This window comes from Eurosta solidaginis, chromosome 3 (assembly GCF_040869045.1).
Source record: "Eurosta solidaginis isolate ZX-2024a chromosome 3, ASM4086904v1, whole genome shotgun sequence".
NCBI classification, from domain to species: domain Eukaryota; kingdom Metazoa; phylum Arthropoda; class Insecta; order Diptera; family Tephritidae; genus Eurosta; species Eurosta solidaginis.
In genome coordinates this window covers 266,538,696-266,565,145 of record NC_090321.1, presented here as the reverse complement: position 1 = coordinate 266,565,145, position 26,450 = coordinate 266,538,696, and the positions used below count along the sequence as shown (strand labels likewise).

At 38.4% G+C, this 26,450-nt stretch overlaps 2 protein-coding genes across 4 annotated transcripts in view; one reads left to right on the top strand and one right to left on the bottom strand.

Annotated features, from left to right (window-relative positions):
• LOC137245521 (uncharacterized) overlaps positions 1-15,453 on the top strand; it is a 35,471-nt gene extending 20,018 nt beyond the window's left edge. Inside the window, exons 6-9 of the mRNA XM_067776324.1 lie at positions 4,160-4,414; positions 7,410-8,429; positions 9,614-10,669; positions 11,250-15,453. Of these exons, the coding sequence (XP_067632425.1) occupies positions 4,160-4,414; positions 7,410-8,429; positions 9,614-10,288 (1,950 nt within the window). The 3' untranslated portion in view covers positions 10,289-10,669; positions 11,250-15,453. The remainder of the gene's footprint in view (positions 1-4,159; positions 4,415-7,409; positions 8,430-9,613; positions 10,670-11,249) is intronic.
• On the bottom strand, positions 14,661-24,578 carry Pal2 (Peptidyl-alpha-hydroxyglycine-alpha-amidating lyase 2). Of its 3 annotated transcripts, none has more exons than XM_067776325.1 (8): positions 24,425-24,578; positions 24,123-24,353; positions 23,719-24,056; positions 23,399-23,597; positions 19,511-19,624; positions 19,320-19,407; positions 17,959-18,058; positions 14,661-17,855 (listed from the first exon to the last, which is right to left on the bottom strand). In XM_067776325.1, the coding sequence occupies exons 2-8, from the start codon at positions 24,330-24,332 to the stop codon at positions 17,552-17,554; spliced, it is 1,353 nt and encodes a 450-aa protein (XP_067632426.1). In that variant the 5' UTR covers positions 24,333-24,353; positions 24,425-24,578; the 3' UTR covers positions 14,661-17,551. The 3 variants fall into 3 exon arrangements, with proteins under 3 accessions (XP_067632426.1, XP_067632427.1, XP_067632429.1); XM_067776326.1 differs by having other exon boundaries at positions 24,123-24,339; XM_067776328.1 differs by having other exon boundaries at positions 24,123-24,372; positions 24,425-24,576.
• Positions 24,579-26,450: the final 1,872 nt, after the last annotated feature.

Genomic DNA, 26,450 nt, shown 5'->3' with positions numbered 1-26,450 from the left:
AACCCGCTGGGGGAGTTCCTGAGCACTCATCTCAGCTGTTTAAAATGAACGATATCGGACTATAACCACGCCCACTTTTTCGATATCGAAAATTTCGAAAAACCGAAAAAATGCGATAATTCATTGCCAAAGGCGGTTAAAGCGATGATACTTGGTAGATGGGTTGACGTTATGACGCAGAATAGAAAATTAGTAAGATTTTGGACAATGGGCGTGGCACCGCCCACTTTTACAAGAAGGTAATTTAAAAGTTTTGCAAGCTGTAATTTGGCAGTCGTTGAAGATATCATGATGAAATTTGGCAGGAACGTTACTACTATTACTATATATGTGCTAAATAAAAATTAGCAAAATTGGATGAAGAACACGCCCACTTTTTAAAAAAAATTTTTTTTAAATTCAAATTTTAACAAAAAATTTAATATCTTTACTGTATATAAGTAAATTAAGTCAAAATTCAACTCCGGTAATGATATGATGCAAAAAAATACAAAGATAAAAGAAAATTTCAAAATGGGCGTGGCTCCGCCCATTTTCATTTAGTGTGTCTAGAATACTTTTAATGCCATAAGTCGAACAAAAATTTACCAATCCTTTTGAAATTTGGTAGGAGCATAGATTCTATGACGTTAACTGTTCTCTGTGAAAATGGACGAAATCGGTGGAAGCCACGCCCAGTTTTTATACACAGTCCACCGTCTGTCCTTCCGTTCGGCCGTTAACACAATAACTTGAGCAAAAACCGATATATCTTTACTAAACTTAGCCCACGTACTTATCTGAACTCACTTTATCTTGGTATAAAAAATGGCCGAAATCCGACCATACCCACGCCCACTTTATCGATATCGAAAATTACGAAAAATTAAAAAAATGCCATAATTCTATACCAAATACGAAAAAAAGGGATGAAACATGGTAACTGGATTGGTTTATTGACGCAAAATATAACTTTGGAAAAAACTTTGTAAAATGGGTGTGACACCTACCATATTAAGTAGAAGAAAATGAAAAAAGTTCTACAAGGCGAAATCAACAGCCCTTGGAATCTTGGCAGGAATACTGTTAGTGTTATTGAATATATAAATAAATTAGCAGTACCCGACAGATGATTTTCTGGATCACCTGATCCACATTTGATCGATATCGCGAGAACGCCTTCACATATACATCTAAGGGCCACTCGCTTTTAAAACCCTCATTAATACCTTTAATTTGATATCCATATCGTACAAACACATTCTAGAGTCAACCCTGGCCCACCCTAATGGCGATATCTCGAAAAGGCGTGCACCTATAGACCTAATGCCCACTCCCTCTTAAAATGCTCAGTAACACCTTTCCTTTGATACCCATATCGTACAAACATTCTAGAGTCACCCCTGGCCCACCCTAATGGCGATATCTCGAAAAGGCGTCCACCTATAGACCTAATGTCCACTCCCTCTTAAAATGCTCAGTAACACCTTTCCTTTGATACCTATATCGTACAAACATTCTAGAGTCACCCCTGGCCCACCCTAATGGCGATATCTCGAAAATGCGTACACCTATAGACCTAATGCCCACTCCCTCTTAAAATGCTCAGTAACACCTTTCCTTTGATACCCATATCGTACAAACATTCTAGAGTCACCCCTGGCCCACCCTAATGGCGATATCTCGAAAAGGCGTCCACCTATAGACCTAATGTCCACTCCCTCTTAAAATGCTCAGTAACACCTTTCCTTTGATACCCATATCGTACAAACATTCTAGAGTCACCCCTGGCCAACCTAATAGCGATATCTCGAAAAGGCGTCCACTTATAGACCTAATGCCCACTCCCTCTTAAAATGCTCAGTAACACCTTTCCTTTGATACCCATATCGTACAAACATTCTAGAGTCACCCCTGGCCCACCCTAATGGCGATATCTCGAAAAGGCGTCCACCTATAGACCTAATGCCCACTCCCTCTTAAAATGCTCAGTAACACCTTTCGTTTGATACCCATATCGTACAAACATTCTAGAGTCACCCCTGGCCCACCCTAATGGCGATATCTCGAAAAGGCGTCCACCTATAGACCTAGTGCCCACTCCCTCTTAAAATGCTCAGTAACACCTTTCGTTTGATACCCATATCGTACAAACATTCTAGAGTCACCCTTGCTCCAGTTTTATGGCGATATCTCGAAAAGGCGTCCACCTATAGAACTAAGGATTACTCCCTTTTAAAATACTCATTACCACCTTTCATTTGATACCCATATCGTACAAACACATTCCAGAGTCACCCCTGGCCCACCCTAATGGCGATATCTCGAAAAGGCGTCCACCTATGGACCTAATGCCCACTCCCTCTTAAAATGCTCAGTAACACCTTTCGTTTGATACCCATATCGTACAAACACATTCTAGAGTCACCCCTGGCCCACCCTAATGGCGACATTTCGAAAAGGCGTCCACCTATAGACCTAATGCCCACTCCCTCTTAAAACGCTCAGTAACACCTTTCATTTGATTCCCATATCGTACAACTAGAGACACCCCTGGTCCACCTTTATGGCGATATCTCGAAACGGCGTCCACCTAGGGAACTAAGGGTCACTCCTTTTCAAAATACTCATTAACAGCTTTCATTTGATACCCAAATCGTACAAACATATTCTGGAGTCACCCCTGGTCCACCTTTATGGGGATTTCTCGAAAAGGCGTTCACCTATAGAACTAAAGCCCATTCCCTTTTAAAATACTCATTATCACCTTTCATTTGATACACATATCGTACAAACACATTCTAGAGTCAGCCCTGGTCCACCTTTATGGCGATATCCCTAAATGGCGTCCATCCATAGAACTATGGCCTACTCTCTCTTAAAATACTCTTTAATACCTTCCATTTGATACACATGTCATACAACCACATTCCAGGGTTACCCTAGGTTCATTTTCCTACATGGTGATTTTCCTTATTTTGTCTCCATAGCTCTCAACTGAGTATGTAATGTTCGGTTACACCCGAACTTAGCCTTCCTTACTTGTTAATGAAAATTTTGTATTCATTCTTTATTAAGTTTATTTATATGTAACTTAAATTTTTTGATGTGATTGATGTACTACCTAAAAGACAGAGTCTTACTTGTACAAATAAGTTTTAAATAAATAAGTAAATAAATATTAGGATCAGTCAGATCATCGCCTTGTAGATCCATGCCAAGAGTCCTGGCATCAGCATTATCATTTATTCTCAATTTACACTCGGCAAGTAGGACAAGTTTCGTTAGTATCCTGGTAGATATACTCCTTTATTATTTGGACTTAATTTGCTATTTTATTAACTTAGGCTGGGTGCGAGTTCGCCTAAATTTTAGGTACCTAAACTTATATTCCACTGGAACTTTCCAGCACTGCAATAATATAGGAAAAAGCTGTCAAAACTGTGCGAGTTGATTTGAAAACCTAAATTGTTTATTTCTGCTAAGAAAATAATAACAATACGGGAAATTTAGTATTTTTGATGCGTTTTCACGCTTAAAAAAACATAGGTCAATTAGAGTCCGCAGTAAGTACCTATCCCAAGATAGCAGTTCAAGAAAAAGCAGTGGCTCCGTTTTATAAGGCCTTTTTTCGGACATAGTGGAGCACGTGCACAATGGCCTTTTCCACAATCTCGAATTCAATACTGTGATGTTGGTACGCCTCCAATAACTTCTTTAGGCCAAATAGTGCACTTGGCTGCCAAATATGTTCAGATTGCGGTCCATATTTGAGAAGGATCCAATTCTTGTGTCGCCAACATCAGCTTGAACAAAATTGAACTCACCATCACGTACAGTCGATCGGACCTTAATCGCAGCAGAGATCATCGCTCTATGATCTATGATTTACTTCAATTGAATGGACCAGAGCCATTTATTTACATATACAATATTGGAAAATCAATATTTTTGTTTTTGAAATTTGATATTTGAATTTAGGTTGAAAAGTATGCTCATAAAAATTCTAAATTTTTATTTTGCACTCCCTTACCGACAGTTTCCAGTAATTTAAGTTTTTTCTCTATTTAGGTAGAAATTTAGGCCAACTCGTACACAGCCTTAATTGTGTTTCCTAAATTTTAAATCAATTTTACTTTATTTATTATATTTCTTTATTTGTACGTATATTTTTTCTTAGAATGATTTAAATCAATCATGCAGTTCATTGCGCACCGATTCAATCGGTCAAATAAACACATATCGCCACTTTTCAACATCGACGCCAACACCGAACGATTCAATTTCCTATGATACACCAAATGATGCAGACTTCGAGAATGAATCTCAGGCAGTTATAAATAGTCAATTAGGTTTAAGTTTGACTAACGAATCGATGACTTCTGGTGGTCAAAATTCACCAAAGAAACGGAATGCACCAAAGTTTACAACTAAGGTAGAATTTTTCGTTGATTCATATTAGGCGCATTATACATACATACATATTAAATATATATGTATCTCTATATATATCTTGGGTCCTAGACACGCTTAAATATTTACTAAGTTTAAAGTGTAAATACAAATTTTCGTTTTTATTTTGTTGTTACTAACATTTTGATATTCATGCGCTTAGCGTTCAAAAAAAATTGTTAACTAAATACTGGTTCATATCATTGCTTACTTAAAAAAGATAAAATATATACATAATTGAATTAAATAATCATGCTTCATCACACTCTGTTTATTCTCATTTTTTGGTTAAAGGGCGCTTTCCAAGTACGATTATTTTCTTTATTATTTGTTTGCTTCCTGAACCCTAACCAAACTCTTAATTTAACTATACTTTGTCTTTAATTATTTAATTTTTACTGACCAAAAGATCCATTTTAACCATTCTTCGTGGTTAAAGAGAAAAACAGTAGAGGCTCACAAATTAATAAGGAAGGCAAAAGATCAGGTAGTCCTGGAAACAAGGAACCAAAAGCCAATAAACACTGGTGAAGCAGCAATTAAGGCAATAATCTCACATGGCACAACATCTAAAAGTGTGTTAGCATAGTGTGGGCATATGGAAATATATGGAAATTAAAAGGGTGATGAGCTAGCTAAACAGGGCGCATCCCTCGAGGCCAATCAGATTAAAAGAAGATAAGATGAGACTAATCAGATTAAAAGAAGATGAGAGCTGCACACGATCGACCAAGCAGGAAAGTCGTGTAACCAAGCTCGGTTTTGCAAAGTGTCGAATATCCTGTGTAGATCTCACACTAACAAAATTACCCTTACCAATAGGAAGAAGGCACTGTTGGTTGATGCTGGGTATTCTGTATGTCCCCTTCTGGCTCGACATGCTTTTAAATTAGCCCTTGTCAGTGATAGCAGATGTGCGGGCTGGAGGAGGAAACGATCGAACACGTTTTACGCTCGCCGGGTCAAGCCTCCAGCTATAAGGAGTGACACAGCTATCAGATCTAGAAGTCGCAAGTAGCATAGGTCATATGAAGCTTTTAATATTTGCCAAGAGGAAGGCGTTTTTTTTAACATACAGTACTGGTTTAGATTAGGTTAGGTTGAACTGGCCGGTTCGTGAGGATCTTATATAGACTGAATGAAACCATAGTGTTAACAGAAGTTTGTTTATCGACCAAACTGAAAAACCCTAGCAGAAACCAGGACCTAAGTTTTACAAAAACTCCATCCTCGTGGCAAATACTATAAGCTTTTTTATGACCTATACTATCTGCTGCTTACAGATGTGATAGCTGTGCCTCTAAATATAGCTGGGATCTAAGCCTTGCGAGCACATAACGTACTTCCTACATCTGCACTACAGAAGGCAGTGTCCAGTCAGAATACCCGTCATTAGTCTACAGTCCCCTCTTCTCAATTATGCGAGCAACTTTGCTAGTCTAAGATTGTAAGACCTACACATGATCTTCGACACAGCACCGCGCTTGGGTCTACGCCTTTCCCGCTTGGTCGATCATTAGCAGCTCTCGCCTCTCAAGCTTCGATGGATGCGCCCTTTTTAGCTAGTATATCCGCTTTTTTATTCACATTTAGATGTATGCTTCTCCCTATCCCGATTCTTTCCAGGGATTGATTTCACTCTGAACTTGAACATACTGTTAGATGCTGTGCTATGTGAGACTATTGCCTTAATTGCTGCTCGGTTGTCAATTAAAAGTTGACGTGGCTGTGAATACGCTACAGTCGTCTGGCAGCTGGTAGGATATGTTTATTCCCGGTTTCTGCTAGGGTTTTTCAGTTTGGTGTCATTGTTTATGTGAACTCATTCAGTCTATGTGAATGTCCGTAAGTTCAACCTAACCTAGACTGAACTGACCGGTCAATAAAGGCCTCACATAGACTAAATGTGTCCATAGTGTTCAACATAACTTTACCTAACCAAAAAAAAAAAACACTTACAGACTATTGATGAATACAAAAGTCCTTATTTAATTTTTTTTTCTAATTACGTTTGAAGTAATCATAATTGAGGATGTCTTTAATATTTCTATGCTAGATGGAGCTGTAGGTAAAATTTTATTAAATAAATTTTATGTGGGATTTTATGGACGAAAAGTTTAATTAAAATAGTTGTGAAGTTATTAAAAATAAGCAAAGGTAAAAATTGGGCCCACAATGGCACATATCGCATATCGAAAATTTTTATAGTGTAACGAATTTAGTGCAACCGCTTATTTGCAACCTTCTACTAACGCTCGTTTCAATAAACTGTTGAATAAATAACTCCAATATTTAATAATGCAAAATGATCTTTATTAGACTACTTTAATAACACTTATATTTCGCAATTGATAGCGTGCTTAAATCAAACTGATTACTGCGTACTCAGCTTTAACTCCTTTTATACTCTGTGATGTCTCGTTCGCATACTTCTAGGCGTTTCTTCTTCTAGAATTTACTAATTGTTTACCAGCTATAAACTCACCGTGTATATGTGAGTGATAGATACTTCCACCGATGATTGTATACTTTTGTGAGTATCTCAGATATAAGCATGTGTTTGTGCATATCTCTCCCCTTCTTGTATGTACATATGTGTAGACGTAATGATTGATTTATTTATGTAGATACAAGTGACTGCTTAGTATCGGCTTAGAGATGATAGTATGCCTTAGTGTTGCTAATATTCGTCACAATAGTAAAAGTTAAGCCAGCACATTTTTCAATACCTGCATGTATATATATGTAGATTTATAATCTTATTTATAAAATGATTTAATTTTTGAGCTTCTACTGTTATGTTTTACTAATGTTTTAATAACAAACAATGAAAAAAAAGAAGTTATTTGCAGTTTATTTGTTCCCTAAATTAGAGCAATACAAAAAAAAAAAAAAAACAACAAAACATTTTATATTGGGTTATAGCATTTTTACCATTTAAAAAGATCTATGCTCATATCCATTCCACCAAATTTCAGTCACTTTTAAGCACTCAACGATCTTCAAATCATAATTTATCCGCCGAAAATGCCTTTACAATGCCTTCAACTCGTCGCCAGCTACAAAGCAGTAGTTGTCCAGCTACACCACAAAAAACTAAAACGACAAATTATGGAACCCAACCACCACATACCTCCAGCCTCAGTGAACTGCATAAAGTAACAACAATTGCCAACGTAGAGCAGACATTTAAACCAACACAACAACAGCAACACTCAACACCAAATGCAAGCTTGTGCGATGAAATATTACATCGCCCAGCAGGGACAGCAGCAACTTGCATTGAAAAACATTCGAGCAACAACAATTTTGCACGTTATCAACGTTTAAAAGATGTGTTACGAAAATCTTTTAAATGCAGTAAAAAATTTGTACGTAATGAAACACGTCGTCTATCAAGTTCTTTCAATTTTCCTGCTCCAAATTTAAGTATACTGAGAATCAAAAATAATGCACACAATGAAACCGATCCACAAATGCATGCTGCGTCATCCAGTTATGATTTGGATGCGCTATTCGCTTTGGATGAACAAGCACCAGTTGTAGAGCAATTGGCACAAGCCGTAACGATATGTCGTCAATTGCCGGACGTGGAAATTTCACCAGAGATGGTAGAAGCTGAACGTTTACTATTATTCTCACGCTTACGTCGAGAGACATGGCCGGAGAGGAGATCGAATTTGCATGTGCGCACTGGTGCTGGAGCCGCCACTGAGCATACGCAACGTTTTTATGTCGACAGCATGCGTTTGCCGATCAAAATGGATGTTAATACCGATTTCTTTTTCAACTATTTTTATATAGTCACTTTTGAGTGTGGTGGTGTAATTAAATCGACACAATCGGCAGAATGCCATAATGGTCAAGCGATATTTAGTGAATGTGGTATTGAATTTGTTTGCGGTTTGGCACACGAAGTGGCTGAGATGCATTGCGAGGTGTTCATGCTGCGTTTGCGGAAAGTTTCAACGTTATCGCTGGAGCCGCGACGACCTATAGTAAGTTGAAAATTTAGTAAAGTAACAGATGTAGAGGTAGAGGTGCAGAGAGATAGGTGGCATGAGGCATAGTTAAGGCGGAGGTATTGGTAAAGGCAGAGGAAGGGGTTATTAAAAAAAAAAAAAGAGAAAGAGGTAGGGTTGGGGGAGGGTTAGGCGTGGGGTCGATGCAGAGGTAGAGTTAGAGGAGGTAGGGGAAGAGGTAGAGATATAGGTTGAGGCAGAGTTAGAGGTGGACCTATAGTAAGTTGAAAATTTTGTAAAGTAATAGATGTAGAGGTAGAGGTGCAGAGAGATAGGTGGCATGAGGCATAGTTAAGGCGGAGATATTGGTAAAGGTAGAGGAAGGGTTTATTAAAAAAAAAAAGAGAAAGAGGTAGGGTTGGGGGAGGGTTAGGCGTGGGGTCGATGCTGAGGTAGAGTTAGAGGAGGTAGGGGAAGAGGTAGAGATATAGGTTGAGGCAGTGTTAGAGGTGGACATATAGTAAGTTGAAAATTTTGTAAAGTAACAGATGTAGAGGTAGAGGTGCAGAGAGATAGGTGGCATGAGGCATAGATAAGGCGGAGGTATTGGTAGAGGTAGAGGAAGGGGTTATTTTTAAAAAAAAGAGAAAGAGGTAGGGTTGTGGGAGGGTTAGGCGTGGGGGTCGATGCAGAGGTAGATTTAGAGGAGGCAGGGGAAGAGGTAGAAATACAGGTTGAGGCAGAGTTAGAGGTGGAGGAAAAGACATAGTTAGAGGTAGAGGTTGTTGTAGTAGAGGTGGGAGAGGTATAAGTGGAGGCAGAGGTTAAGGCATAGGTAGAGTTACGGGTGGGAGCAGGGGGAGAGGTTAAGGCATACGCACAGGTTGAGGAGGACGTGAAGGTAGAGGTAGCGGTAGAAGTTGAAGTTCAAGTACAGATAGAGTCCAAGTGAGACGGAAAGGAAAGGAGAAAAATTAAGGTGAGGAAGAAATTGCGTTTGGATGACGTCCAGGCGGCTTTCTATTTGCAACCATAGAAACGATAGATGGGTTATGATTTAGCAACGAAATGAAACCCTTGCGAATAGCCTAAAAGTTTTTGTCCAAGTTTTGCTTCAAAAAATTTCTATTGGCTTTACTTTAGCAAACTTTTAACCATAATCGGAAATATGCCACCCTCATTCACTGAATATCACTGATTTCATTACATTCTCTTTCCAGAAACTACCCACCTTACGCACGCCCGGCACAGCATCCTCCTCCTCATCTGGCGATGAAATTGTTTCACGTTTTCGCTTACATGCCAGTTTTACAATTAATGCTCGGGACTTTCTGCCATATGAGTATGTCGAATGTGAATCACAGACCACGAACAAACTTTGCTTGCGTGCCAAAAGCAAAAATTGTACTTTGCCACTCACACAACGCACCAAATCTACAAATATTGCCACTGAAATTGAATTATGTGGCCGTGCTGAATTGCGATTCCCTAAACAAAAATATAACGGTTTCCTCAATGTACAAGATCCACATACGCTGCATAATTGGAATCGCCGCTGGTGTGTACTGAATGGTATACATTTAGGCGTATGGGCAGATGAAAATCAAAATGATGATAAGCTCTTACTTACCTTGGATATGCGTACGAATGTGCAAACTCTGCCGCTACAAATGGCGCCACGTGAACTATGTGCACGCGCACGCGCTTTCTGCCTGCAGTGTTCGTTACAAAAGGGTGGCGAGGAAGTAGATACCGCTGCTGTCTTTTTTGCTGCAGATACACAGAATGAATTGGAAATGTGGTTGGAGCAGTTAAATGCAGTCTCGCAATTTGTAAATAAGTGGTTACGTCCCGCTGAACCAACGGCTGAAGAAGTATCAGATGTGTCGGAGTGACGTGATGTTGATTTTTTTTTTAAATTAACATTTCGTTTCGTGCTTTTGCAATGAAACGCTATTGTATGCCTTACGTAATGTATATATGTAGATATATGTACCATGTATTTTCTAGTTCGCCTTATTGTAATAGATTCAGGGGAATCGTCTGGGTTTTAAACTATTGTATTTTTTAAATGTAGAAATATATGTAAATTTTTTATTATAAATATAGAAGTTGTTGATTAGCTTTCATGGAATAAGGTTAAGTTAGACCCAATTTAGTTTAGAGGAAGCTAGGTTAAGTTAGGATAATTTAACAAAGACAATTTAGGTTGTACAATTCAAGATAATCTAAATTTGCATTTAAAACTGAAATAGTTAACTCACCTCGAAATTGGTGTGAAGTGTGTTTAAGCGACTTAAACTATGAACATTTTTCGTTCGTTTGTTTCAGTAGCCATTGAGTGTGCTTGTAATTCTCAACTGGTTAGTGAAATATTCTAAACACATAGTTTGAGTTTTTCAATTAAAATCGAGGTTCTTCGGATGGTGTGCTAATACATCAGAGCCAGTGCTCGCCTCCATATCACACTTTGACGGGGTTCTTCAAATAGAAGATGAGGTGGCTCATTAGAGCGAAACCTCAGAGTGCCCAACTCTCGCCCCAAATTAAATAAATAAAGGTGTACTGATGCTATGCATCCTCCCATGACTTAAATACACCAATAACACTAAACCTACCCAACTCAATAAATGGAATACATTAAATCAAAAACCCCATAAACTCAATACAGTCCATTAATAATAATAATTTATAAATTTAAAAAAAAGGAATGCTTGATGGGAGTTGAACCCGCAACCCCGGGCGTTTGGTCGGGTACGTCAGCCACTGTGCCACGACTCATACGCTTACAAGCACATAAAATTACTCATTTATAACTCTTATTAAACTGCTCGCCCTCAATTGCCCAAAGCTTAGACAAAGTGTTAGATAAGTGTTTTGAAGGCATGCATCTTTCACTTGCTAGTATTAAGGCATTATGCCGCCTGGAAACGCTAAGATCTTCTGCCTAAGATTAGACTCTAACCGGTCAGAGAAACTTAAGTATTAATAAAACTGCAATTTTTATGATAAAGGGAGGTGGGACAAGGTTGGCAAATCACATCAGTATCTGCTCAGATGTCTATCGATGCAATGATAACTTTTGTTTCAAAAATCGCTGACTGTCAGAAAGCTTCCCCATCTCAATCCATATCAGAATTATCCACCCTATATTTACTAGGGCTGGTAGATGAGGCCATTTTTGAAAACTATGTGATTTGTAACTGTGATTTCTCAGTGTTGTTGTTTCGGTAACAAACACCATTAAGGTACTAGCCCGAACATCCCGCCCCTCCACACCCTAGTTCCACGAGCAACTTAGGGTCACTAGAGCCTCGCCTGCTTAATATGTGTATGATACATGCATACTTGCAACAGGATTCACCTTACGTGAGCTAAGAATTGCTCGTATCAACCCCTTGAATCCCGTGTTTTGTAAGTCGCAGCGATTTGTATTCACGGCTGTGACTGAATAGTGATAGTAGAACGAAATGATGTAAGTCACAGTTGAAAATCGAATCACTCATACCAGTTATCGTTATCACAAACCCAATCACAGTTCTCGCAGAAAAACTAGCTGTGGTAAGGTAAATCAAGGAATCGGTAATTTGTGATACTGCGACATCTAGCAGTGGTTAGTAAGTCGTAATATAGTAGTGATGTATACCGCTATTTAGTCACAAACAAATCACAGAACGTTGGTTTATACTATCGATGCAAATCAGGCCTTTGACTAGAACTGTTATTGGTTGTGGTTACCACTATTGGGAAGCGTGATTGCGGGCGAGAAGCAGAAATATATACATAACTAGCAGAACCGGCAGACGTTGTTCTGCCCTAAATTTTTGGTCTATCTGGATACATTTTAATAAGCTTTTTCCGTCTAACTCTGCCCTCGCCCCTCTACACTTTTTCCTAATCTTTGTATTCACTCCTCCCTCCGTATTTTTCGCTTCATCTATCACCATCTTCGTCTCATTCTATCTCTTTCTCAGTCTTTTCCTTCTCTCTTTTCTCTTCTCTCAAGTTTTTCTCATTCTTGGTGGTATGTATTTTGTTCCAGTCCCATTCCGAGTCTCAGTCCCAGTCTCACTCCGAGTCTCAGTCTCAGCCTCAGTCCCAGTCCTAGTCCTAATCACAGTCCCAGTCCGTCTCTGGTCTAATTCCCGGAAAAAAGCATCGTAAATACTAATATAGGCAAATTTATATACTAAATTTCAAGCAAATCGAATAGGACGTATTTAAATAGGTATGTGGGTATTATTAATTAATGTCTTTATTTCGGTTTCGCATGCATGTTTATCAGTTTTGCCAGGTTGACGCGACTAAATCGAATATCACAATGAAAATTACTTAATAGCACTCATCAACAGATTTCATTTGATATCCATATTGTGTAAACACATTCTAGGGGTGCCCGGTCCACGTTTTGGCCTATATCTCGAGACCCTAGTCACCCAGGGGTACGAAAAATACCCAGTATCAAATTACTCATAAACAGCTTCCATTTGACACCCATACTCTACAAACATGTCCCAGGATTACCCAGGTCCACGTTTTGATCTCAAGACCCTAGCCAAAACGGGATAAAAAGTATCCCATGTCCGTTCCCTGGTTCTGAGCTACCTCTCCAATTTTCAGCCAAATCGGTTCATCCGTTCTTGAGTTATGCGTAGTGTAACTAACACCACTTTCTTTTATATACATATTTGAATTTTTTCTAAAAAAAAAAATCATAACTCAAGAATGGCTAAGCCGATTTGGGATTTCAAAATCAACTAACCATCATCTCTCCTTCCTGTATCTTTCCTAAAAATTTCATGGCAATCTTTCTATCCGTTCTCGAGTTATGGAGTGACAATCAAAATGTACACTTCTTTTTATATACATATATAGATAGATTGAAAAATGGTCTCAAAAATGATTTCCATGTATTCCGGGTTTAATCTCAATATGAATTGGTCTCGAAATATTCTCAAAACTGTTCGAAAAAATTCGAAAAGGAATTCATACCGAGAATTCGAAAGTATAAGGAACTAATTACAGTATCGAATACTTATCAAAGATATTTAAAACTCATTCCTGAACGGCACCGATATGCACCAAAATAAGTTACACTGCAGGGAACATTTCGAGTTCTAAACTCGTGCCATTCTATTTGATTCGTCATAAATATATTTTGCATGTAGTCAACAAGGTTTACATCCTAGGCCTTGGAGGTATGTTCTGCTGCATAATTTTTTCTATAGTTATGTCTACTATTTCGTAGATTCCAAACCAGCCCAAGTTTATTGTAAGAAGGTTAGAAATTTCCTATATCGTGATGTGAGTAGAAGTCACCATATCACCACTGCAGGTTGAAAAGCTTTGTTGTTGTATTAAACGTCAAGCAAATGATTGAATCTCCCTATCTCAGAATTTGTTTGAAGAACGGCCTATCTCAAAAATTTGTTCAAACATGTGATATCTCAAAAACGAACTAACTTATTTTAAACTGAATACTTTTTCAGCAGGATATTCTTCAAGAATATATTGAGAGAGTTGATCTATGGCATGATTAACTTTTTTATGGGAGAGCGGACCAGAGACCGGTATGTTGGAAAAAATTGTATATATGGTGTCTTTGTGAATTTTAGGTATAACGTGGCACAGCGAACGATTTGTGCATAGAGCTACATTCCCATTAGTTGTTTTTCATGGAAGTGGTCTTGGACCAGGGACCGATTTGGTTCGAGTGTGAGAGAAAGTGGTAGAAGGTGAGGATGATAGCAAGGGGGATCGTGTTATTGGCAGCCTTTTTTTCGAAAAGTAAAGCAGGATCTACTTGAATTGATGTACTTATAGTTCGTTTTTAGAAAGAAAGGGAGAAGAATTAAGAGAGGAGTGAGCGAATAACCGAGGGAACGTGAGAGGTCGGTGAGAAGCGCGAACAAGAGAGAGGTATTTGAAAAGAGTGAAGGACAGAGAGAAAATCTAAAGAGCGAGAGGTAGTGAGAGGGTGAGTGTCTTTATAGTTAATACAACAACAACAACAGGGTGAGATTAAGAGGGAAGAGACAGAAGGGAGGAATTAATGTAAAATGCAGTGGTATCAAAATTGGTGCAAGATAACGTCGAACGTGATATTTTGCTCAACAAAATATTTTAATCAGAGAAACAAATTTTACTTTTAAATTGGTGACTACCAAATAAAAACCATCTAACACTTCTTGTTAGGTATGGTTTGACTATTGATTCGACTTCCTAAATTGTCACTAAATTCTCGTAGCCAAGAAAACTTCGTTTGGATTTTGTGGGGTAGACGACAATTTTATTAGTTAATGTATATTTCTATTTTGATATAAATATGAGAATGGAACGTTTTACTTCAGATAAAAGTACAATAATGCTATGCATATATCATTTCAAAGTATATGTACAAGTGCGTATGTGTGGTTAACAATATATGAACAAATCAATTTTGAATAACAATGTTTATAAAACCAATTAAAAATGCAGATAGACAAGCTTACGAATTTCATTACCACAAGGGAGCACCAAAAAATTTCAAACATGATAGATTATAACTATGTAGATATACAATTATTTTGAGGTTAAGTTAACATTAAGAGGTTAGGGCTGATCACTTATTTCATAATATATGTGTTAGAACTTACATAAATTAAACTTGATAACTTTGCTATTATACATTATCGTTTTTTCGCTAGATATATTTTTATGTTTGTACGCTAAATATTGGCTTTTCATTCACCGCTATATTTTATTAATTTCATATGTGCTATGTAGTTTGGTAAACACATAGTAAATGTAATCTATTTGTTCTATTGTTTTTGTGCTTAAATTATTTAGTATTTAATTTATGGTTTTGGTTGCATATGTATGTTTTTTTAAGTTTTCTATATTTAAGAAGTTTTTGTTTATTGTAATTTTAGTTTTAGTTTTAGCTATAGTGGAAATAGATATATTTTGGTTGTGGTTCATATCTGATTATATGTAGTCAGTGTATCGTAATTTTCTGCACAGATAGATTTTTGTTTATTTTACGAATAAATATAAGGATCATGGATGTTCCTTTTGCAATGGAATAATGTGATATTTATTTATTTTTTTTTTTCATACGATCAGGAAATATGATTTGAGTTTTTTTTTTTTTTTGTTATGCGTTTTCATAACTTTGTGTATACTAAATACGAAGGTAAAAATCTGTTTCTTTTTTAAAGTTTGGAGTTTTTTTTGCATATTTGATATATGTATTTGAATCATATTTGTTTTCGGTTGTGCAAATCGAACGCGTCGCTCGGCTTCTTATTATTATTATTTTTTTCTTTGATTACTGTCAGCTATCAATTTTGATTAATTATATTACTTGCGTATCAACTATATATGTATTTGCTATGATATATCGACGCCTAAGTGGAATATGACCCTATCTCGGCTTCCAGGTGAAAAACGCTTTATCTCTAAATTTCTTTGATGATCGACCGATCCTAGAACCCGTTTCAAAAACGCTCTACATCGCACAAAATGGAATCGATTTATGCTTAGATAGGGCGCTTTTGAACTACATGACGCCGCCATGCAAGCTTCTCGCAATAGAAACATTTCGTCAATGTATTCTGCTTAGCTAACTGTTTCACCACTTTGAGCGAAGTTATGGACGTAGCTTTCGTGAGGACTTACGATCTATTATAGAGTGTTTGATTTTCTTTAAATTCCTTACGGTATCAGACGAATGGCTTTCGATGAGAGTTGGGATCCATTTGCAGAAAAAGGAATGTATAGTGATCGACATACGTCTTTATTCCTAACCAATAAAGAGGCTTAGAATAACTGTCGAAATCAAACATCGTGCTGGGACCCATACAATTATGTCTAATACGGTATCCTATTGCCTTTCGATGACAGTGCGGATCAATTCGCGAGAAACCCAATGCCTTATGATCGACCAAAGGTTTAGAATAACGGTCGAAATTATGCGAATCGATTCCCGAAAGTAGATTTTATAAATTTTTTCTGAATTGATAGTTATTGACGATTTAAAAGAATTTAAAAGATTAAATTAAGTTTCATTATTCTTATACTCAAAATTATAACTGTTTTGTCGTAAATTAATTCTCAATATCTCCGCATCCGTCGGATTCCTTAATTGGCGTAAATAGATACAGAACTCTTTTTTATTCTGTATGCCGCTGTTGTACCATTTGCTTTGAGTACCAACCCACCGCGCCAAAATAGCTGACCCTGGCTATCAGCTTATCTGCGTATGTGGTTATAATTTTTATAAAAGTTACAAAAGGGAAATATAACGGAGACAATTTGTAGGCAGATAAGCTGATAATGAGGTGACGTGAATATCCCAAATGAATTTAATTTTAAATTATGTGGTGACTATTTTCTATATTATTCATACGAAATCGATTTGTTGAGTCATTTGCCGTTTTTCAGTGAGTTTTACAGCTCCGGCTCAATTCTCACGGGAATCATCTGGATCATTGAGAGACTTGAGAAGCAGATGTCGTGAAATTTTCGCACACGTGAAATGTGATAGGCAGATGTCGCCGTGGTTTTTCATTTAACTCATACGGCGAAAGGCTAAGCAGCGACATCTATTTTTGAAAAAGTAGGTATATTAAAGGCCGCGTTGCCAACCTAAATAGAAGTAATTAACAAATTATCTGGCTCACAAATTGAACCATACTTCTATCTGGATTTATCTGGCTCAAATCGTTGTTGTTGCATTTACATGCAAAATTATTTATCTGGCTCAGGATTTTGCCACCGGATGATAGCTATTGTGATGTTGTTGTCCTTAGAGCTATTAGGGCATAGTCATAGTCGAACTAAAGCAGGTGCCAAAGTTAGTGCTAGCTGATTTTAGTACCCACTTTATGTTGGCTATAACTAAGCCTAATTGTTTGGACATCCTTGATAGATAGCACGTACATGCGTCTGTATGTATCTGTATGAATAATGGATCTTTCTATTTAATATTAAACTACGTGCGCACTGGATTATTGTTGGTTTGTTTGCTTTTTTTGAGGTTATTTAATTTAAATTTGTTCGCATGCTTCAACATGCTGATCTCCTATTTAATAGTTCATGCGATTTCTTGAAGCTATTTAACTTTTGCACTTTCTCCTCCTCCTCCTTTGTATTCTTATATCTCTTCCTCCTCTCTCTTAAACCAATACATATTTCCATACTTTATTGGTTTGGTGATTTGTACCGATTTCTGTTACATACAACGCTGAACCATTCACGCACACTGCAATGGAATGTGGATTTTTAAATTCACCCCAATGTCCAATAATCGTTTCCGAACGTGGATCGATAGTAAACCCGCGTACTGGTAACATTGATGTTGGTCCATTAACAGCATACACAATATCACCATAAGCAGCAACGCCATATACGCGTCCCAAATCTGGCTCCTGTATAGTAGCGGCGGGTTGACCTTCACCCTGTGACGATTTCAGTCCGGCTCTGTGAGTATGAGTGTATTGAGCGTGGTGGGAAATATTTAATATATATGTAGGTTAATTATATATTTTTACTAAGTAAAAATATTTGTATTGAAATAACTCACTTTGGACAAACTACACGCATATTTTCACGATCAGCAATACATAAGAGATCTAAGTGTTCCAATAGCGTAACGCCATGCGGTACTTGCAGTGAGAGGAATTCTGTAAAAATTTTAGAGGTATATATATTTTTTTTTAATGTTAACTTGAAGCTTATCTAATAATTACACTATGCGACAAAATCAACTTTTTTCTGGGTATTGGACCAAACCCACTTTTTTGTAGAGATTGAGGCTTAAGTAGACAAAGTACTATCTCCGTTTTTCGAAGTTAGCCTCCAAAAAATAGATATCGGCTTTCGAAGTTCGGAATTCGATCTTTCGAAATTTTATTTTTTTGTTAACGCGTTCAGCAAATTAAAAAATTAAAAATGTGGTCGTGGTCCACTCTTTTCCCTTATGTGAAGGGTTGAATTCTTTTTTTGAGAAATTTAGTATAACAGCTGTTATACGAGGTGAAAGGTCAGATAGTCCCATAATAGTGGCTACTACTTTCATGTCTGCACATACTCTCCACTGGAATTGCTCGTACTGTTGTCCAAGTGAGCTTTTCCTACTAGGGCAGCCACCACCTGGCCCAATCTAACCTATAAGGGGCAATATCTCTTTCAGAACCAAAGTTGCCACTTTTCTATTTTTCGTAAAAGTTGACCAAAAAGTCATGTTGACCCCTAATGTTTAAGTACACATCAAAAAGAACTCTGACTGCTGGACTATAACAATGTTCAGATATAGTAATTGTCTAATTATAATAAAGTGTGTTATACTGTTTTCACACAGACGGCTTATTGAATAATAAAGGCAGTTTTCTACATTAAGATGCTTATTGAGCTCAATCTTCCCTACAAAATTCGAATCTATAATTATTTCATTAGTAGCTAATCGAATGCCTACTGAAGTCAAAAGCACAATGCAACTCTGTTGGGAGCGTTCAGTTTCTTAGTTTTTGGTGTGTTCAGTGCTTAAAAATGTCATTTGTCAAAGTAAATGTCATTGTCTGCATGGCGGAACGATACAATGTGGCCGCATCGAACAGCTGATTATAACCCATTTTTATTTGATTTGATACATCAACTTCCGGCGCAGTACGATTTTGACATTTGCCCATGGAATTTACAAAAACAAAGTACATGGAATTCTTATTTATGTATGTAGGTATGTCACCATGCTGCCACCTTGTATCGTTTCGCCATGATTGGCTGTCATATAACATTGCCATTTTATTCGCTTGACATTTCATCCTTCATACTAATCGAGCAGTTACTTCTGTGTGAAAGCAAAAAATTTACGATTTCACTAGAAGGTGAAATGAGACCATTAAGTTTCTGTGTGAAAACAGTATTATCTTTTGTACTTTTTTGTACCTGGTGGTTGTGGTATGGTGCGTAAAATACGCCCAGCAGCATTAAACTTCAATATTCGGCTATTGCAATAACCATCGGCAACAAAGAACTGAAATTTATATAAGAAGAGTATGCGGCCTGTGAGTAAGATTTTTGTGATGCTTGAAAAAATGTTATCCTCTTCAATTTTCTTCCCTCAGAATATTACTTACCTCGCCAGTTGTTGCGACGGCCACAGAAGTGGGCTTGCAGAGATGGTTAACAGAGGAGCCGGGCTTGAAACGTTTACCAATGGTAAGTAGTGGTTGAGTGTCGAATGGTTTGAACTGAAAGAAATGGTAATACGTAAGTAATAAAAAATCTACTTTATCGAATTTCGATTATTCAGCCTTCTGTCAGGCGGGAAATTTTGTGTAAAAAGCTTTGTGTAACAGCGCGAGTCCCGTCCCACCAATATGCTGGAAAACTTAAAAACTAACACAATGCAAATTGGAAGATAAACTCAGCATATAAGGCACCAGGGCCTGACGATATCTTATCAGAAACCGTTAAGGAAATTGCAAAAATGCGTCCAAAGGTAATGCTGGATATGTATACACATGAACACGGAAAAAGCGGCAGCTATTGTTAATTGGCAAAGAAAAGGGGACCTGAACTCGCCCGCAGCATACCGGCTGTTATGCATGCTCCATACCGCCAGAAAAGGCTCCTTAAACCACCTATCGCTGAAACCGTAACACGAGCTGGAAGACTATCACCCAGGCAACATGGCATCAGTGACCATCATCATTAGTTGGCGAATAACTGCCTGAGCTTTTTTCGCAATAACTGACGCCAATTGAAAGCTAATTTCAGGTCAAGTGTTCCTGTGCAGCCGAACTGAGGTTTTGATTAAAATACTTTCTTAGCCGCACCGTCTTCGAAAAGCGCATAACATGACTTAGCCAGCGAAGCCTTCAGGCTTTTATTCGTTACACTATCTTCATATCTACATAAAGCTCATACATCACATCATTATACCTCCTTCGACATTCGCCGTCGGTATAACGGACAGGACAATAAATCTTGCGGAGAACTTTTCTCTTGTTCTCTCAACACCGTCCATGATTCCGAGCTAGACATCAGGAAAGGTATTGTGAATGACCGTGATTTGTGTACATCGGGAGAAGACTTTACTTTTCTATAGAAACATAGAAGAAGCACGTACAAAGCTCAATCAGGTCTTGATACGCACAAAGGATTGGCTATACACGCGCGAACTCCAGCTGGCAGTAGAAAAAACGTTGATACCTAAGAGAATAGCGCATATCGCTCGAATTTGATTTTCAAACCTTAACAGGTAAAATAACCTCCCTACCAACATACTGGCATCTTTGCTAAGCAGATTGATGGCAAACATCGCAGGACCCACAAAAGCAAAAAAAGCTGCTGATGGATATAACCCTATCCACGTTATTGTACGGCTCCGAACTGTGGGCAAAAATACGAAGAAGAATTGGCGTAAGCTTACATATATAACTTCTGTGCAGCGAATGGAAGCTCTGAGAGTAGCCTCTGCTTATCCCACTTTAGCAGTACAAGCCGTACAAGTAATATCCGGAACAATCTCCATCAAAGTAAGGTTATTAAGCAAAAAAGGAGACTGATCAAGAGCGCATGAAAGTCGTTAGCAAAGAGGGTAGGGGAAAAAACGGCTGTGGCAAGAACGCTGGAAAAATAAACAACGAGCGAAACTAATCATAGATGTTGAAGTATGAAGCACCAGAAGCTTTGGCGATATTAACTAGTACGTTACCCAAATACTCTCTGGACATCGGCACTTTAAAAAAATCCTTAGTACATTTACGGCGTTACAGACGAGGATGATGCTGACACACCATCTCAAATGCTCGCGATGGAACCAGTACCGACAAATGCTCGAATAAAGAGTCGATAAAATCGCTTTCGACAATGTTACAGAAAAAATGGCGCGCTGCCCAGAAGAGAAGGCTCTTAAAAAATGAGAAATATGGAGCTCAACACCGAAGTGGCAGAAATTCGGTCCCGGGGGTGGAAGACGTTTCCAATAGGGGTGTTTTGTAGTAGACTGACACACGGTTGCTCGTACGGATGCAATTATGATGCTTTAGGCATTTTTCATCCTAAATTTTTTATTTCTTGAACTTAAAAATAAAGAAATACTTTGCGCAAATTATCTCCGAGGAGATTAAGGCCGAGCTTCTCTTCCCCTTCTAATTTTCCCTACAAATCGGCGGGACGGGCATCTGAATTTTCACTGAGAAGGTTTTCATCGCCGAAACACACTCGGAGTGTTTGCCAAATCACTGCCGAAGGCCGACTTTGATTAGAAAAACTGAAAAACGAGAACGCTACTATCACACAAAGGCGGCCGCCTTCCGGTGAATATTGCGTGGAAAGGCAGCGGCCCAGGTTGTTCATCAGGTTTCGTGATATCCCACTAGGATTTTTGACTCCGGGCACCACAGTATTTTAACCAACTTCGACTTTATCCCTGCCACGACCAACTATTGTGTGTGGGCAGGTTTCGGCAAGTTATGCGAATACAAGCTTAAAAACAGTCTTTCCCTAGGGAAGCGGAATACGGTTAGAACATGTAATGCCTACTCTGAAGCGGCTTTTAATGTCGTGTGATTTCAAAATAAAAAACTGGTCGTGCGGTAAATAAGAACACGACGAAGTACTTTCGGTCATCAAAAAAAAAAAAAAACATCGCAATTGCGCCTTGGCAGCTGCGTCGCTGTTGAGTATAAAATCAATATCAGCGTACAAATGCTCCTTCGAACTTAGTCGGCAGTGGAAAAGTAAAGTACTCTCTCGACTAACAAAAATCACGCTCTTCAGGTCACTCATAATACCTTTCCTGATGTCAGGCCCGGAATCCTGGACGGTGTCGAGAGAAGATTAGATGGCTCTTGGAGTGTTCGAGAAAAAAGTTCTCCGGAAGATTTGTGGCCCGTGCGGCCGATAGCGGGTAGCGAAGGAGGCTTAATGATGAGTTGTGTGAGCTTTACACAGATATGACTATAGTACAGCGAATAAAAACACACATTTTGCGCTGTCTGCATCTTGTTATGCGAATGGACGAAAGACGTTCCCACCAAGAAAGCATTTCAGTCGACACCGCAGTTTGGAAGCAGAGGAAGGGAGGCCCCTCCACTGAGTTGGGAGAGGCATGTGAGGAAGAATTGACCTCCCTTGGTGATCCAAATTGGCGTCAATTTTTGCGAAAAAGGAATAGCTATCGTGACTTGTTACGAAACGGCCAAAATCGCGTAGGAGGTTAAGCGCCAATTAATGATGATGATTTCATCGAACTCTTTCCGTTTGGAACTTTGTGCTAAGTTTCAAGAGTCTAGCTCACCTACAAGTAGAAACGGGAAAAAATAGCGATCTTAACATTTCGTTCCATTCGCGACCAATTGCATTTTCCTGAAAGCTACTTAAAATTCCATTGAAATATTCCACCCCTTTTGTGGAAGTTAGCAGACTTCCCTAGCGGGTTAGGGGGTTAGAATATACCAGCGGTAGGTATGCCTGTCGTAAAAGGCGACTAAGATACCAAATAGGTTCAAGGGGTTGTGTAGCGCAACCCTCTCAGGTTGCCAGCGCAATATATAGCTTCTGCAAACCCAATTGTCAACCTCACCTAACCGTTGCGAATCCTGTTTCATTAACAGTCGAGGCTCTGGCGACCCCGAGCTCCTCATTGATTTAGGTGGTGCGAGGAGGGGATGGCCTAGAAGGTCGCATATGGTCATAACGAATCGTTCGCGATATTGTCGGGCTTGGCACCGGAACGTACCGGATCTCTATCTGGCAAAGGACCATCAACATCGATAACACTCCCCAATGCCATCGGGAGTGTCCTTATCGCTACAAAAATAATAACAAAAACATGTTAGCAGACTTTATACATAGGTATTTGGAGGAGTAACCTATAACTCTATGATATAAACGAAATTCAATTTTTATCGAAAGCAAGATTGAACCCAAAGACTTGCGATATTTGACTCCTGAATTAAATTAACTTTTTCAAGAATAAGATTAACTTAAATTTTATTTGTCATCACACCACTTACCTTAAAAGCTTGGTGCATTGCGACGTCAGTAATCCAATAATTCCCATGTACATCGATGGTCATACCATGTGGCATATAAAACATTTCCTCACCCCAACCGGATTTAATGGTGCCCGTTTTTGGGTCCAAAATATAAATAGTTTTCTCCTTAATTGGGCCATATTCGATCAAATAGAATATGTTGCTCTCGTTGAATGTACTACAAATAGCAAAAGAAAAAAAAAAAAACGTTACTCAATACGTGTCCTCATACCCAGTTATCACACACACACACACACAACGAAACGACATAACTGTATGCGTAACAGCTGTTGACCTACTTTGCATCCCAATATCTATCGGCGCGATGAAAGATGACCGGATTACCATGTGGATCTATAGCGACTGCAGTAACTTGACCAAAGGAATGGCTTTCAGTGGGCCAATTCTCCACTAGTACAGGGGTGGGCACTACATTTGGTGTCGTTACCACATTCATGCTACCACGGCTACTGTCGCTGTTGCTGATGCTGCCAGCGCTGATATGTTCCAAATTGGATGGTAAGTCATTGCTGTCACTGATGCTGCTACTGCTGCCCCTACCACCATGGCTGTTAATGCTGGCTGCCCCATCACCAATACCCACAACATTTTCGCTTTCCATACGCAATTCTTGTAACTTTTTTGGATGGGAGAAGAAAAAACTATCACTAACAATAAATTTTTATATACGAAAATAACTTACTGCTGCATTTTCCTTGAGACGTCGCTTTATTAGTGCTCGCACATCATTAAAAAAGCGTTCATTTACAGTCAATGCATCCTCCGGATATTCGAGTCGATGATTTGGCAAATGATTGCTTGAACTCAAATCGATGGAAACTGCAACCAAAATGAAAACCAAACCACACAACAATTCCATATATTTTATGCCCATATTGTTGTTGTTGCTCATCCTATGGCTGTGAAGTGAATGCTAATAATATTTGAAAATACTATTCCTGGGTACAGAATTTTGCCAATGTTATCTATTATTTTGGTGCTTACAGCTGGTTCGAATTATTTTAGCTAAAAATCCTTAATTTACCATTGTTGGCTAGAACATAGTTTTCCCTTGCAGTAAATTTTTCCGACAACGCACTAATTTCTTGCAGCTGTTAAATACTTTTGCTTTTTAAATTTGTTTTTGCTGTTAATGTGAATAATAATGTTGTGGTAGATTAAGGTATTAGGCCTAGCGAGTACTTATGCGCATGCGCTTAAAATGCTGAAGCATACAGTGGGATTTGGTGGGAATAGTAGGAATCTGAGTTGGAAATAACAGAAATTGAGAAACAAATAATTCCAGTATATTGATAGCAGTTCTAGAGTTGTCGACCCCATCTCGCAAAGCTTCAAAGTCCTTAACTTCACATTTCCTTTAACCGGACATGAATCCGGTACGCCCCGGCGGCAATAGCAGTTAGTGGTACCAGCCCAGCCACCTCGGAAACTGTTTTTTTTTTAATACATCGTAACCGCGAGTGGATTTAAGTTGCCTCTTACAACAGGCATGGCTACCTTATAGAATTAGGGGGTGAGGAGCGGTATCGCCTAGAAGATGCAATGTGGCCAAATTAAATCGTTACCGAATGGTCGGATTAGTACCTTTACAGTAAATAAGTTGAATGTATTGCATGATAGTGTTTCACCTCGCTTGAAACTTCCCATGGGCATAAATGGATTGGAGAGGTTTTCCTCCTTCTAAAGGGATCTAATTGTGTTGCTCAAAGTACTTAATATGTTCGCGTACGTCAATGCTGCAGCATTAAAATTAATATATATTAATACAATAATCCCTGAAACTTTTGGCGTCCGCGAACGTGTTAAGCATAGTAACAGCAAAATAAATAAATAATAAATAAATAATAAATAAATTATCAATAGGCCGATAAAAACAAAAACAATTGTAAACGGTTCGCAGATGGTCCGAATTCAGACGTAGTCAGCTAACAAAAGGTATTTGGATTCCAGAAAAGTTGTTGACTTCTCTTCTCATAAGTCTTCTAAAAGAATTAGGATATCGTCTTTGGATCGTATTGGAGTTAGAAGCCGTTAACTGACGCTAATTGTAAGCATCAAAGGAGCCACATGGTTCTTCACTTCGTCCTTCGATTGTAGTGAGATTATTACTGTTTTGATACTGAAATGTCATACTTATTATATTTTCGAAACTTTTCACATCAAGCAGTAGAAACCCCCAACGTGGACACAAAGGAGCTTATGTAACTTTTTTTTTTAATATATTACATTACCAAGATTTACATCAGGATGTTCTACCTTCTCTGAATTTAATAAAGAGGCAAAAAAGGGCGTGGTGTTTTGAATGCCGACAGGACTAAGTACTTGCTATCATCCAAGAAGAAAACGGCTCATTCGTCCCTTGGCAGCCTCGTAACTGTTGACGGATATAAATTCCAAACTGTGAGGGACTTTGTCAATCTGGAAACCAGCTTAAACAGAGAAAACAATGTCTGCCAAGAAATGGAACGAAAATTAACTCTTTCTATCAAATGCTTCTTTTATACTGGGTAGGCAAATAAGAAGGAATGCCCGCTCTGGACGAAAATCGCCCTCTACTAATCGTTCATCATACCTCTCCTGATGCATGGTCTGGAATTGTGAACAATGTCGAGAGAACATGAGATGGATGTTGGAGGTTAGCTTCAGTCATTCGTACAATACGCTTAATAGAACCCCAAATGCAAAAATTTGCAAGCTGACTCCGCAGTTTTGCCACTTCCTTTTTTTAGTACCTTGCCCTGCTGAGGTAACACGTCCATTATTATCAAGATTATCTAAAGCAGTCCAATAAAACGGAATCTTTTACAGTGTCGGTCTACAGTGCCTTTTTTGGTATAGATGGATTTGTATCAGATAACACTGAAGATATTTACATTGGGTATGTTCCCACTTAGTATGGATAGATATTAATTTAACGCATTACAGTTTCTGTATCGAAGTAAAAATAAACAGAGTTTCTCCCAGGCAAGATTACTTTAGTCTTCTGCGAAAGATAAAACGGCTATCTTTC